The sequence below is a fragment of the Pteropus vampyrus genome, unplaced genomic scaffold (genome assembly GCF_000151845.1).
Source record: "Pteropus vampyrus isolate Shadow unplaced genomic scaffold, Pvam_2.0 Scaffold127, whole genome shotgun sequence".
In the NCBI taxonomy this organism is placed as follows: domain Eukaryota; kingdom Metazoa; phylum Chordata; class Mammalia; order Chiroptera; family Pteropodidae; genus Pteropus; species Pteropus vampyrus.
Genome location: NW_011888908.1, coordinates 3,159,381 through 3,172,580, shown reverse-complemented (window position 1 = coordinate 3,172,580; position 13,200 = coordinate 3,159,381). Strand labels below are relative to the sequence as shown.

Sequence of the window (13,200 nt, the reverse complement as noted above, 5' to 3'; positions counted from 1 at the left end):
TGGTTATTCCTTAGCACCCTTCACACTTACCATTCTCTCTGCATGGAATGTTCTTTCTCCAGATGCCCTGCAGCCTGCCTGACTGATATCTAATTGGCTTAGCTTATTTTTTTTTTAAGTTCCAAAAATTATCATTGTTCAAGCAATTTAAAAAAATCCACTCCTAGAGTTTAAGATACTGTCAAGTAGCACTATTTAAAAATCGACTGCCTCTTCCGCATGCGTTCTCTGTCTCCCTCTCTCCCCTCCCTCCTCTCTCCCTCTCTCCCCTCCCCCTCACTCTCCCCCAGTCTCTGCCCCTCTCCTCTCCCATCCCAATGCGCAAAATTGGAAAAATAATTTCCTTTACATAGTAAATCAGTATCAACAAAATGACGACAGGAAAACCATTGTTTGGTGAAGGCATTAATGTTTTTCCTACACATGTCCTAAAAAAGGCTTCAGTGTCAACTACCTTTACTAATTGAAGCAGATCTTCCTTAAGATAGCTTTCAGGAAGTAAGTACGTTTCTTATTTAAATTTCTTATTTCTAAGATTTGCACAATACTGTACACTTGAGAGTATATATACTTCCTATAACATCTGAACCAGAATCATTTACATATAAGTAATAAATGAATCTGAGTTTTTATAACTTTGAATTAAAAGGCCGATTTTTGTAAAGACACTGTTGGGGCTTTCTGTAGGAGGAAGGGTGTCACCATTGACTATAACACTGTCTCCTTGTATTTGAGAATTATTAGGCACTCAGTGTCTACCCTACAATGGGAGAACCCTTTCCCTGCCCTGAACATGCTGTGTGGGCCCTACCTTGACCTTATTTTAAACACTGGGTTTGTGAAAGGCCAAGGTCAGTAGCTCCAAACTGAGTGAGTTTCTACTTACTCAGTAAAGTAAATTAAAGAATGACTCGAGGAAGTTTTTGCTTGTTTGTGTTCTAATCTCTGGTTTTAACACCTTATTACATAAGACTGAGAATGTAGATAGTGATCTACTAAACATTCCTTTGTCTAAAATTTGCTTATAAGCTTTGAATAAAAATGCTGACACATTTTTAATGATACCTAATTTTAAGTTGTGAGTATGTAAGATTTTGAGTATCTCAACGTTTATAGATATATATAAAATGGGATAAGATTTTCAGTAACACACACAGAGGTAACACACTTACACACATGCCCTTTCTACAAGGTTATGGTACTAAATATTAGATTTGGTTTATTTTGAGCTGTTCTGCCAGCTATAGAACTTCTCAAGGACACAGTGTCCAGGTCATCTTGTTTCTTCATGCTCGTTTTGAGCTTATTTCATTTAATTTATCCGCTCTTGGCATTTTTCCCCAGAAAAGATTTATACCTTAACTTATTTAAGTGACATAAAATTCTAAAATGAATTTACCATACAATTCCCTAAAAGTTATGATATCGTATAAATAATACCATTATTATCTAATTTATGAAACTATTAAAAATTTTATATGAGGAAAAAAAAAGACAACCTTCATTTCACTTGTATATAAAAGAAAATGAGAGCAGGAAGCTTTCCAGAGTAATTAAGGTTAAAATTATACCTAAATCATTTTGTCCACTGATCTGTTATATTGGTGACAGCAAAAATTGTTTTAAAAATTTATATCATTTCCCTTTTTGGGGAGGTGGAGGGAGGAAGTTCCCTTCCTGGAATGAGCCAAGAAATAGAAAATTATTTACTAACATTTTACTTGCATGATCTTTTTCTTTTGGAACAATATATCTACAGATTGTACCACAGATATAAAATTTATCATTTATTGAGCATCTCCTGGAAGAGGGCTTAGTGCTGAAACGCTCCACCATGACCCTTACATTTAGTCTGCACAAACCTAGTCACGTGGCTGAGACAGGGCTGGGCATAACAGTGGTTTATAGTAGGTATTTAATAAACATATATAAATGAAAAATTCTAAAAGCCTTGCTTTTTTCACCAGATGACAATGCTCAAATTTACCAGCTTCACGTAGCAACATGTCTTTTCTATCTATAAAAATACAATCTGTAAGTATAGGGGTTTGAGATATCTGGGGAAAAAATTCTGTAAAATTTTCTAAGATTATAAAACATATCATGATGTTAATTAAATCTGTGAGCCTTATAAGAGCATAATTAGTGAAGCTCTAATAAGAGATTATACTTTAATAACAAAAATGTTTGATATATAATTCATCGGGGTTTATAGCGGCCCGAGCAGACTAAGACAGAATTCTTCACAGCCCATGTAAACACACAGAGCATATGCACCAGCTCAGCTATTATGGAGGACCAGAAGGTGCGTCGGCATTTGGAGAAAGCACACAGAAGTACAGGGAGTGCATGCAGTTTGTGATGTTTCACCGCTCTCTGCTGTGTTCAAGATCACAACACTCTTTGAATCCTACAGACACCACAGTATGAGGCAAAAACAGTTGTCATCGGGTAAGAGCACCTTACGTGTTTACTGGTAAAAAAGAAGATTTAGAGTACATTACCTCGGGCAATGTGAAGCAGGCTTATGAAATGGACAGAGCTGTTCCACAGTTGTTTCACAAGTAACAGCCTGAACTGAAGAATCAAAACACAAAACATAAGCGAATTCTTTGGAAACGATAACCTATAACATACTAGAAAGAAGACGAGATGAAAAAAATGCTAACCTGTTACTTTAGAGACTGTGAAGGAATTAGCAGACTGATATTTGCTGGAGAAAAAAATAAAATATGTCAATCATTTTCTTGCATGCATCGGCATCGACATAACTTCTGGTAATTTTTAGGTCTATGAATATTTTTTTCTTGAACATTCTTATTTAAATATCTAAATAAGTAGTAATATATGAATACATCATCTATTTAATGCTAAATCCATATGACCTTCAAGTATGAACCAAATCAATACCATTCTTCATATTAGAAGATGATCTCTTTTCATTATCAATCTCAAAAACTTACAGATAATACCATAAAACAATACACATTTATATCTATATACTTATTACCAAGTAACATTAAAATTATCAATATACTAATTCCCTGTCACCACAGAACCAAACTAATCTTTCACAGCAGTAAACACAAGGTAGAGTTACAAAAAGACTGTTAAATAATAAGTACCTTCAAGGCATGTGCATTACTCATTCCCTAGTATTTAATAACACGTCCATAATAAATGAATTAATTCCTCCTCATCATTAAAAACAGGAATATAAGAATAGGTATACCATTATATGTCAAAATTTTAACATTTATCTATATCCAGATTTTCAGAAAAACATCTATTGCAAAAGGTAGGGCTTATTTCTGATGGTACATTAATATGACACACCCTTCAAATTTCAAGAGTTGCCATAATAAACACAGTGAAACACTAAGAGAAAAAAGTAAATAATAAGATAAATGTTTTTTAATCCAACACCCAGTGTTTGGCTTACTAAAACTACTAACTAATATTTATTATTTATTCAAGGTAGTTAATAAATATTTGCTAAATGAATCAGTTGAATCCTGTAAAGCTTTTACTTGAGAGTAATAGCTAATGGCTAAAAACATACGTCAAGTCTTTGAACAAAACTATATACATAGGAGATCATTCTACCAATTTTAAAGCATTTTTAATTTCTTATTATGAATTTCAACTTTACTGTGGAATTTCATGCAATTGTACACTTAAAAAAACCATGTCACATTTCTATGAAAAGTCATTTCATATGAGCTTCAATCATGTTACTTTTTTTACATAGAAGCAAGAGACATAACGAAGATATTTCCAAAACCCACACTTTTCTACTTTTTATTGAGTATACATGAAAAATATACAATGTTTTAGCATAATATATTTAGTATTTTTAACATGAGAAACATTTCAAAAAGTCATCAATGATTTTATGATGGAATCAATTACATTTAAAAGGACAAAAGAAAGGTAACATAGTATATGACATAGTTAGGGACTTCAAAATGCTCTTTTACCTATTAATCTAATTTACCTTATTAACGAAGTTACTGTTGCAAGAAATAAACTATTCTCCCTAAATATGGCAGGGAGAATATGCATATCAATTAGCTATCCCTGCAGTACTGTGTGTCATAGCTAATAAGTTTATTGGTTCACACTGGAAATAACTGTAAATCTGTATTTTCTGGATGACACGCCAGACTATTTGGAGTTTCAGCATGCTCTTCGTAAGTAAAAGGGTTCAACTTTAATTTAGATACTCTTTCTTCTTTTTGTCTATGGAAATGCTGTAAGCGAAACAAACCCTGAAAATTACCAACTTCTTTCTTTATAAATTAAATTCTTCTATGCTTTGCTCGGCAATAATCTATTACTTCATTGTTACAATTTAAAACCATCTGATCCAAAAGATCATCCGGGTACTTACCCGATTGTCTGAACACCGTTTCTATTGGATTTGATGAAATAATGTTTTCTTCCTTGTCTAGTGATATCTACCCAACCACCATCGTTGTCTATTATACCGTAATGAATTGCAGCTCTACAAATGCTGGATTGCTTGATGCAAAGGAGGAAAGAAAAAGATATTAAGATATTAAAATATTAGAGGGCTGCATAAAACACAACTGGTTACTATTTAAATGACTTCAAATTAAACATTTCTAAGCAAACTATCTATAGTTATATAAATTATTTTTTTACATTAAAAAATCAAATATTATATAAAAGGACTCTCCCCCAAATAATTATAATACTTACCATTTCATAATGTACACTGCCAATAACTTTAGCTTTACTATCCAAACAGCCAGCAGGACATTCATATCTAAATGAAAGAAATTGGTAACAAAATTTAGTTCCTCTGAATGTCAGTATAAACTGAAAATATTTCTTATATCTGTCGGTTAATTTGAAGAATAAGAGTGAATATTACCGATTGCAGGTTGTTCCTTTACACTGATCTCTTAATCTCACTTCACAGGAAACAATTTGGGCTAAAGGGGGAAAAAAATAATAATAATTTAGATAATGTAAAAGCTGCTATAATTCTTCACAGTTAGTCTAATGCCAAGTATTTACCACTCTAACAATATTAAAGCTAATAATACACAGATGGCTATGCCACCTTATGTAAACTTTGAAACGCTGGCAGGCAATGCAGAAGGCTTACACATTTGCTGCATGCTTATGACTTCGTTTGCCTTGCTGTCATCCGCCCGTGTTCGAATGTGGGCATCGTGCACTTGTGACTGCTGCCGTTCGATTTCATTGGTTTCTTCTTCCCGTGGAGTGTAGTACCTGTCTGAGCCTTCTGTTAGAGAGAACAGAGTTAAGAAATATGAACCCCACTCTAAACATGCACACAAATTTAACAATTAATGTTATACCCTTACGTGCCTGTTTAACATTTAAAAGCAGAAAAATCAGTACTGTTTTTGGCACAGGTTTTGGTTGACGGTGATCTTAGGTACTACATTGGAGTAAATGAAACATACACGTCACCTTTGAGCCTTTAATTTATGCTACCATTTGTCCTAATATTAAATGGAGTCATTTCTAAACTTTGCTTATATTTTAATGTGATATCAGTGATTGGTTTTCATGATGACACTAAGAAGTCTACACAATAAAATAATAAAGTCAGGTTTTGGTAAATTTGAACGTTTTTGTGAAATGAAATCACATTCTTAATATTTTCAGGAGGATCACATTTAAAATTCTCCTATAAGGAAATTCAGTCTACAGAAGAATTGATGTGCCCTTATTATTTATTACACCATCGGTTTCAGTGGAAAGGTTTTTCTCTTTCAGAAGGAAATTCAATGTGCAGAAATTTAAACTTGACAATGGAGAATAATTTCAAACTTTAAATTTAATATTTTTTCCAGGTTGGACTGTATCAAGGGCTTGACACTGGCGCATTTTGGAGAGTTGTGTTACTTTCGTGTCTGTCTAAGAAACCTAGAAAAAGGGCGTATAAAGTCAGAGGAAAATCAGTTTCAGTAAAAGACAGTGGCCATTGGTGAAGGGGCAAGTAGGCAGCTGGTTTGGAGGTAAAGAGGATGGAAAACAGACAGACTCACACAAAATGAAAAACGCTTCCAGGAATTCAAAATGGCTCAGATAACAAAGTAAAATATATGTCACTTCTTGTCTGCTCATTATAGCTAATAAGCATTGAGTTAGTAAGGGGAAAAAGGCACATCTCCTTATGACTACTGCAAAAGGCCTGCATTTACTCATGCATTTCCTAATACTCTTCGTCTGCACTAATCTTCATTTAGTCATCAATAAGAAAAAAAGTACAAGGAAGTAAAAAACGTTCACCTGGCTGCCCAACATAAGCGTGACGGCTTCCACAAAACTTTATCACATATATTTTATCTTCGTGTGTTATAAACGGGACACCATATTTATATTTTCTTTTTAGGACATCGAATGCATTTGAGAGTACTACTTTTACAATACTTTTATAAAACTCTTATAGTTTTTGGTTATTTTGGCATGAAAAGTTGTACACATACTCTACAGTGAGAAGCAGAAAATCAGTACAGTTCACTCAGCATGGTTCAAGTAAGAATCTTGGATAGGTATTTGGGCAAAAACTTTTGAAGCGCTAAAAATAAATCACGCTACATTGCCAAATCCTTCAAATATGATGACTTATGGAAATAACTCTAGTCAATGTATCAAGGTGGTTTTTAAAAATGTAAACATCCTTATCACTCCAGGATAAATTCCAAGTAGAATCAGAAGTTATCTGGAGTAAGCATGAAACTTTCCTTTAAATACATATTGGTATAAAAGGCATCAATATTACAAATATTTTTATAAATATTCTAAATGGCTTCTTCAAAATATTTGAAATAGAGTTCTAGACGCTTTTTGGGTAATAAATACACTTTTGTTTTTAGCAACAGAAATTAATGCATAAGTGTTAAAATATCCATCAAACTGAATATCAGTACATAATAATGCTTACCTTTATAGCACAGGTTTTCTCTACAGCCTCCTCCAAAACTGGGTGGGCAAGCGGAACAGGGCCGCCCATGCTTGTAGGGGGCGTGGCCCCACCAGTTACCCCTTAAAGAGAGGATATGCACTCTTTTAAGAAGCAGTTTAATAGCATGATTTATAAGACACTGCGAAATATGACTCTGAAAGAATCTTCTAAGTAATGATTTAGAGGTGTAGATTTAAGACACCTGTATCCCTTATCGCTGAGTCCTTCTGGTTACTAGGTTTAAATATAAATTGCTGCCTTATTCTTTTGAAGTCTACTAAACAATTTGCTATGCATAATGTTAAAAATTACAAAATCAAACTTTTGCAGAACACCAAACTCTGCTATGGGATATTCATCTATATCCCGTTTGATTTAATAAAAACAGATTTTAGACTTGGATTTGACCCTGGGTATGGTTATGTAATGTTTTCAATGTAATTGTTTGAATGGTCTGTACACAGGTGAAAAAGCATTTCTCAGTTAATCTATAGTTATTCATCACTAATAAATCAAAATCATTAAATATTTATGCAATATAATAGCGCAGCGATTAAAAACGAAGGCATAAAAATATGATTCCTATCCTCACAAAGATATTTTCAAATTCCTTTTCCTTTTAAGCACTGATTTTTATGCATCAGGCAACCATAATTATGCCATGTTAAGTAAACTGAGTTCAAGCAATTATGACTTTACTCAGCAATACACATTGAAAATGAAAAAAAAAATCAGGAATATAAAGTTAATTTCATGTTGTTAAGAAAAATTTACATTTGAAAGTAGTGTTTTATCTACTTACTTCGGGGAATAATTGCACACCAAGTAGACGGCTTTGGGCCATATCTGCCCCCAGATGTTCATGTTGTGACACAAATTAATGGCACAGCCTATTCTGCTACTTGTTGCCCACACGACCTATGTGAGAGGAACGAAAGGCTCAGAAAAAGCAAGTTGAGGTGAAGACCTGAGAGAAAAATGTATAAAATTCTCATTCAGAATGAAATGAGGCAACACCAAAAAGGGTATTTTTCCTGAGACTTTGGGAAGTGCTTAATTCAATTAAAAGAAGAGATCTACAGCTCAATAACTGTATCTAGCTATAAAATGTAAGCACCGTCAAAATACACATTTACTAAATAACTCAGAATTTACAACCTGACAAACCTAAATTCTGTGTTAATATTTCTATAAAGATACTCACCTGACGAAGAGACAGAATTTCTTGTCTTAAACAGAAAGTACTGGAGCAAAATTGAGGTGTTCATATTTATTATACAATGTGATATTTTCATTGTGCCACTGATTATTAGGGAGTCCAGTGCTGATCTTAATCGTGTCACAGGCAGAGGCATACAGAGCAGTTTCTCTGCTTTACATTCGCCAATAATCAGCCACAGACGTTCTAGAAACTCAGAGCACTTTATCTGGTCGAATCTGCCTTTAGTTGTGTGATTTCCAAGGTTAGATCATATCCGATACCAAATGTGAACAATAAATATCAAAAAAAGATAAATGTTGCACACCTGCAAATACTGAATGTCACTGGTAAATAAAATTATATTTTTATTCTTTGGAAAATAAAAAATAATGACACCTGATTTCGAAGATGGTAAATTTCTCATTTGTACTTATTGGAGCCATATTAAAAAGGTTTCACATGTAAAATCATGGCAATAATATCGTTCTAAGTAGATGTTCGGACATTTTTTCTGATCATTACTTTTATTGTTTATAGAAATGTCTAAGCTTATTCTACATAAATCAATAACTATATCATTTTTAATAACCATATCAACAGACATAAGATATAAGTTCAGAAGCCTAAGCTCTCCCATAGTTAGATGAAGTCAATTTAGAGAAACGAAGTACCAGGCTCCCCAAACATACCTGTGTATAATGAGTACATACAGGACCAGAACATCTGAATGGACAGTATGGGTTGCATTCATGTTCATATGGGTAGGTGAAGTCTCTCACTTCATCGTACCATGCTTGTACATGAAATGTTGGGGGCCTATATCTATTTGAAATGAAAGAACCATAAAGAATGAGTAAAGTTGGAAAAAAAAAGTAGAACCAAATATTTCAAATATTTTGATAAAGTTCAGTGGAGATTTTTGTGTGTTATTAATCTTAAGTACGTACGCCCATTATGTTACTATTATGTCAATGATCTAAAACAAAAGTAAGTCTCAAATATTGATCATTCTTGTATGCTGTTTATTTTTTATTATCATGTTGTTATGATTATTTGTTTTCCTTTCAGGCCCTGAGCCTTTGAAAATGGGCAACATGACTTAATAAGCATTCCATTTCAAACACACATTTTCAGAAACAAAAAGCTACATTTCAAGCTACCTTCCCCAGTGTGCCCCCAAATTCTGTCCAATTGACGGAAGCAAGCTCGCAGGTCCGTGCTCCCACAAACACGTCTCAGCCCAGGATTCTGCAGATCTTTCCAGCTCTACATCCCATGTCTACAGTTTAAAACAAAAACAAAACACAGATTCAAACATTTAATGTACATGTATAGCGTTGCTCGGTTCTTATGTTTTCTCCCTTCTTACTTATTTGCAAGGTCAACATCTTAGTCTGCTTTCTCACCACTTCTCACCTAGATTTTTGCGGTAGCCTAATTAATCCCTTTGCCTCATTTTCCATCCCTCCAATTTGCCCTGTAAGTGTCTAGAAGGCTCTAAGTGAGCACAAATACACTTCAGTGATTCCTGTCTATTCACACCCCAAAATCCCCATACACATGAAGTTCGAGACCCTTGGTCCCACTATTTCATAAAACCTGCTACTCCTTGCTCTCGTTGGCATTGTTTCCTCTGCCAGTTATTTGTCAGAGAGACAGCTACCCTTTCTTCACAATCCAGGTTTGTGTGATCCATTCGCGACACCTTTTCAATTCTCTCAGATGTAAACTATTCCCTCTTTGGAGTTCCTAAAATTCTGTTATACTCTTTCAGTTAGCAGCTATTACACTGCAGTGTTAGTATTTGTCCACATGTCTGTCTTCTTCATGGGACTGTGAGTTGCTTCGGGGCAGTTATTTAGTTCACACTGGTATCTTGGGCCTCTTTTCTGTGTCTGTTATGTGGACAAGGTGGTTAATAAACGTTTGTTGAATACGTGATCAAAGAATCTGAGTCCTATAAAAATATAAATGCATCCTGCATACAAAATTCAATTAGGGTGATTGATTCATACTTTCGAAATAATTTATAAAGAAATATTTAAAATTACAAAATGATTACTGAACTGTTTGTGTATCTTGGCTGTAATAGTCAATTCGTTAATTTGAAAATAAGACAGTGTAGTGAGTGTGGTGGTGAAAACAGAGTGAGACAGAACTGGGTTCGGTCTGGGCCCTGCCAATAACAGGACTCTGGGCACGTTAAGAGGGTGACAAAACAGTCCTGGCCTGAGAACGTGAGGGCACAACCTAAGGTGACAGCAAGGAGACGGAAAGAGAGATGGACTGATGTTTAGGAATTGAAATTCCTCAAAGTTCATGGATGACTAAAGGTGGGGTGACGAGTGAAGACCGATGAGGTTACCAAACTGAGAAGAGAAAATACAGAGAAATAGACGGTTTAATGGAAATGCGTGTCTGTGTAGCGGCATGCATATTTCAAGGGCGACGTGTGAGGTGTCTGTCACACACGCACTATATATGGCAAATAGAGAGTAGAAATGCATGAGTGGGGTTCTGGGAACACAAACGGGCTCTAACGTATCGATTTCGAAGTTATTCACCCAGAGATGAATTTCTTCAGAAAGATGATAAAGTACAAGAAGAGAATGAAAATTCCGGGGTTACCAAAATTGAAGGGGAGAAAAAACAATGACTTAGTAAAATAAACTAAGAAAAATGGGACCAGAAAGGTTAAAGGAAAACTGAAGGAGGATTAAATTATAGAAGCAAAGGAACAAGAAATTTTGGGAGGAGAGAGTGGGCAATAAGGTCAAATGCCAGAAGTCAAGAAAGATGAGGTCTGCTGAGTACTAGTTCATGACTAAGAGCAATTTCAGACCAATGCTAGGGAGAGAAATCAGGACACGGAAGGTTGATAAGTGACTGGAAGACAAAGCACAGAGAGCAAGTCTAGGTTCTTTGTTAGCAAGGAAGCAAAGAGATGGGGCAGAAGCTTAAAAAGATGAGGCCAGTCTATGGCCATGCCGCCGTGAACAAGCCTGATCCCGTCTGATCTTGGAAGCTAAGCAGGGCCTGGCCTGCTTTGTACTTGGGTGGGAGACCACCTAGGAAGACCAGGTGCTGTGGGCGTTAAAAATAAAAAATAAGAGATTGTAAGCTGACAAGGTCCTTGCAGTCTGTGAGGTCAACCAAGGGTTGCCTCGCCTTAAAAAAAAAAAAAAAAAAAGACGAGGCCAGGGTGTCGGCAGAATGTTTGCTTCCTTTCATTTTTAAAGGATGCAAGAAATCTAGTCATGATTGTAGGCTGAATGGAAAAGACGCTAAGGAGGAAAGAAAAAAAAAAAAACGGAAAGAAAAGGAGAGAGATGTGTGGGGCAACGTTTCTTCTTTCATTCATATAATTTATACATGAATATTCCTCCTCATTCAATTGTAAATCTGAAATATATAAATTCATGTTTTCAAAACCAAAAAGTAAAATTTATACCAAATTAGAATAAGTATATTTTTCTTATAGTGCACCTTTATTATGTACCAAAAACACAAAAATGTATATTTACATGTAACTAAAAAATTAAGAGCAGCAAAAGTAGCTGATTTTCATAAAAGCTTTAATTTGACTTTGAATTAATATCAAATATTCACGATGACTGGTTTTTGGTATAGACATCAGAAATGTATGCTATAAATATTTATCAGGCAAGTACTTTATTTGCCAAACATGGGCATACTATTTCTTAAATTTATTACTTAAATTAGACCTAATTAAAAAATTAAATATTTTATATAATTATGCAAAGATATAATTCAAGTAGCTGTCGCTATTCACCCAAATTAGGTGACAAACAAAGAATCTGGCTAAAGTCCCAGAAAATGAACAAGATGCTGATTTCCTCTGGTATCCAGGAGGCTGGAGGGGATCATCTCTCAAACACTAGCAGTTTTCCAGGTAGAGTTCTCTGGAAAGTAGTTTGTTTTTAAGAGACAAATTATTGTCTTCGATTATGGAAGTTAGTTCTTGCTTAGTACTTTAGTTATAAGCACAGAGAAATTACATTTATCTGTAGGTTCCTAATCTAGCAACCTCATATTCCAAGAGTAGCCAGAAATCAGAGGAAAAAGGAACAGTTCCTAGATGGCTTTTAAAAAAAAAATGCCTCGAAACCATTGTGATGATTTTAGAACACAAAAGGTGGCACTATTCCCTCCCCTTCCTTTCAGTTTGAGCTGGAGAGTGACTCCTTTCTTAAGGAGACTTCTCAGGCTGGGTTAGGAAACACAGCCTCCATCTGCTTCTGTTTCCTTTAGGACACACATCTGGACAGAGCTGAGCCAGCAAATCAGAAGTCTGGGGGCCCTGCACGGGTAGCTAAAAAGACCATATGCTGAGACCACACGGAGGCGGAGAGAGATGCAGGAGTCCCCCTTGAGATTGCTCAGCCCAGGCACGAGACCCGTCGGTTTGCAAGTCTAGGTCACTGCGAACATGTGAGAGATCCAGTGAGACCCACCCAGCTGAACCCCTAGAAGAGACCGGAACATCCTTCTTCAAGGCCAGTTTACTCATTTCTACACGTGATGATACAATCTTAGATGTCAGTTTTTCCTACTAAATTGAAGATGGATCTTTTTTAGAGAGGATATGCAACCAACTCCAAATCCACAACTATGTTATATTTCAAAAACGTGTTTAAATATCTGTTGTATAGAAGTTGAAATAAAATTAAAACATATCATTCAAATGCTTTAGGCTAAGCGTTCGTATTTGTAAAATGTGTCAGTTGAAATAGAAGATAACTCAGGTCCCTTCGAGGACTAAAATTCAATTGTTAACTGTATACTATGGATAAGCTGTTTTTTATGGCACAAGTTTTCTATCAAATCCATTAAAAATAAGGGAATACAGCAAATGAACTATAACAAGGCTAAAATAGGGACACACATCATTTTAATATAAAAACTAAGGCAGAGGGGCCCGCAACTAAAATTTATATCAACATTTAATAACTATTCTTTAAAGAACCTAATCGAGCATATCGGTGTTTAAATCAAGTTCACTAATACA

At 35.0% G+C, this 13,200-nt stretch overlaps 1 protein-coding gene and 1 pseudogene across 2 annotated transcripts in view; one reads left to right on the top strand and one right to left on the bottom strand.

The window, feature by feature from the left end:
* CRISPLD1 (cysteine rich secretory protein LCCL domain containing 1) overlaps positions 1-13,200 on the bottom strand; it is a 49,255-nt gene that overhangs the window by 17,138 nt on the left and 18,917 nt on the right. Inside the window, exons 3-12 of one of the 2 annotated variants that reach the window (XM_011366947.1) lie at positions 9,332-9,450; positions 8,861-8,993; positions 7,773-7,888; positions 6,950-7,050; positions 5,138-5,278; positions 4,901-4,961; positions 4,726-4,792; positions 4,394-4,524; positions 2,670-2,713; positions 2,505-2,577 (exon numbers count right to left, since the gene is read on the bottom strand). In XM_011366947.1, coding sequence (XP_011365249.1) covers positions 2,505-2,577; positions 2,670-2,713; positions 4,394-4,524; positions 4,726-4,792; positions 4,901-4,961; positions 5,138-5,278; positions 6,950-7,050; positions 7,773-7,888; positions 8,861-8,993; positions 9,332-9,450 — 986 coding nt within the window. Of the gene's footprint in view, positions 1-2,504; positions 2,578-2,669; positions 2,714-4,393; positions 4,525-4,725; positions 4,793-4,900; positions 4,962-5,137; positions 5,279-6,949; positions 7,051-7,772; positions 7,889-8,860; positions 8,994-9,331; positions 9,451-13,200 lie in introns of those variants that run through there. The other variant, XM_011366948.1, reaches the window with a different exon arrangement.
* Positions 11,146-11,264, top strand: LOC111744123 (annotated as a pseudogene).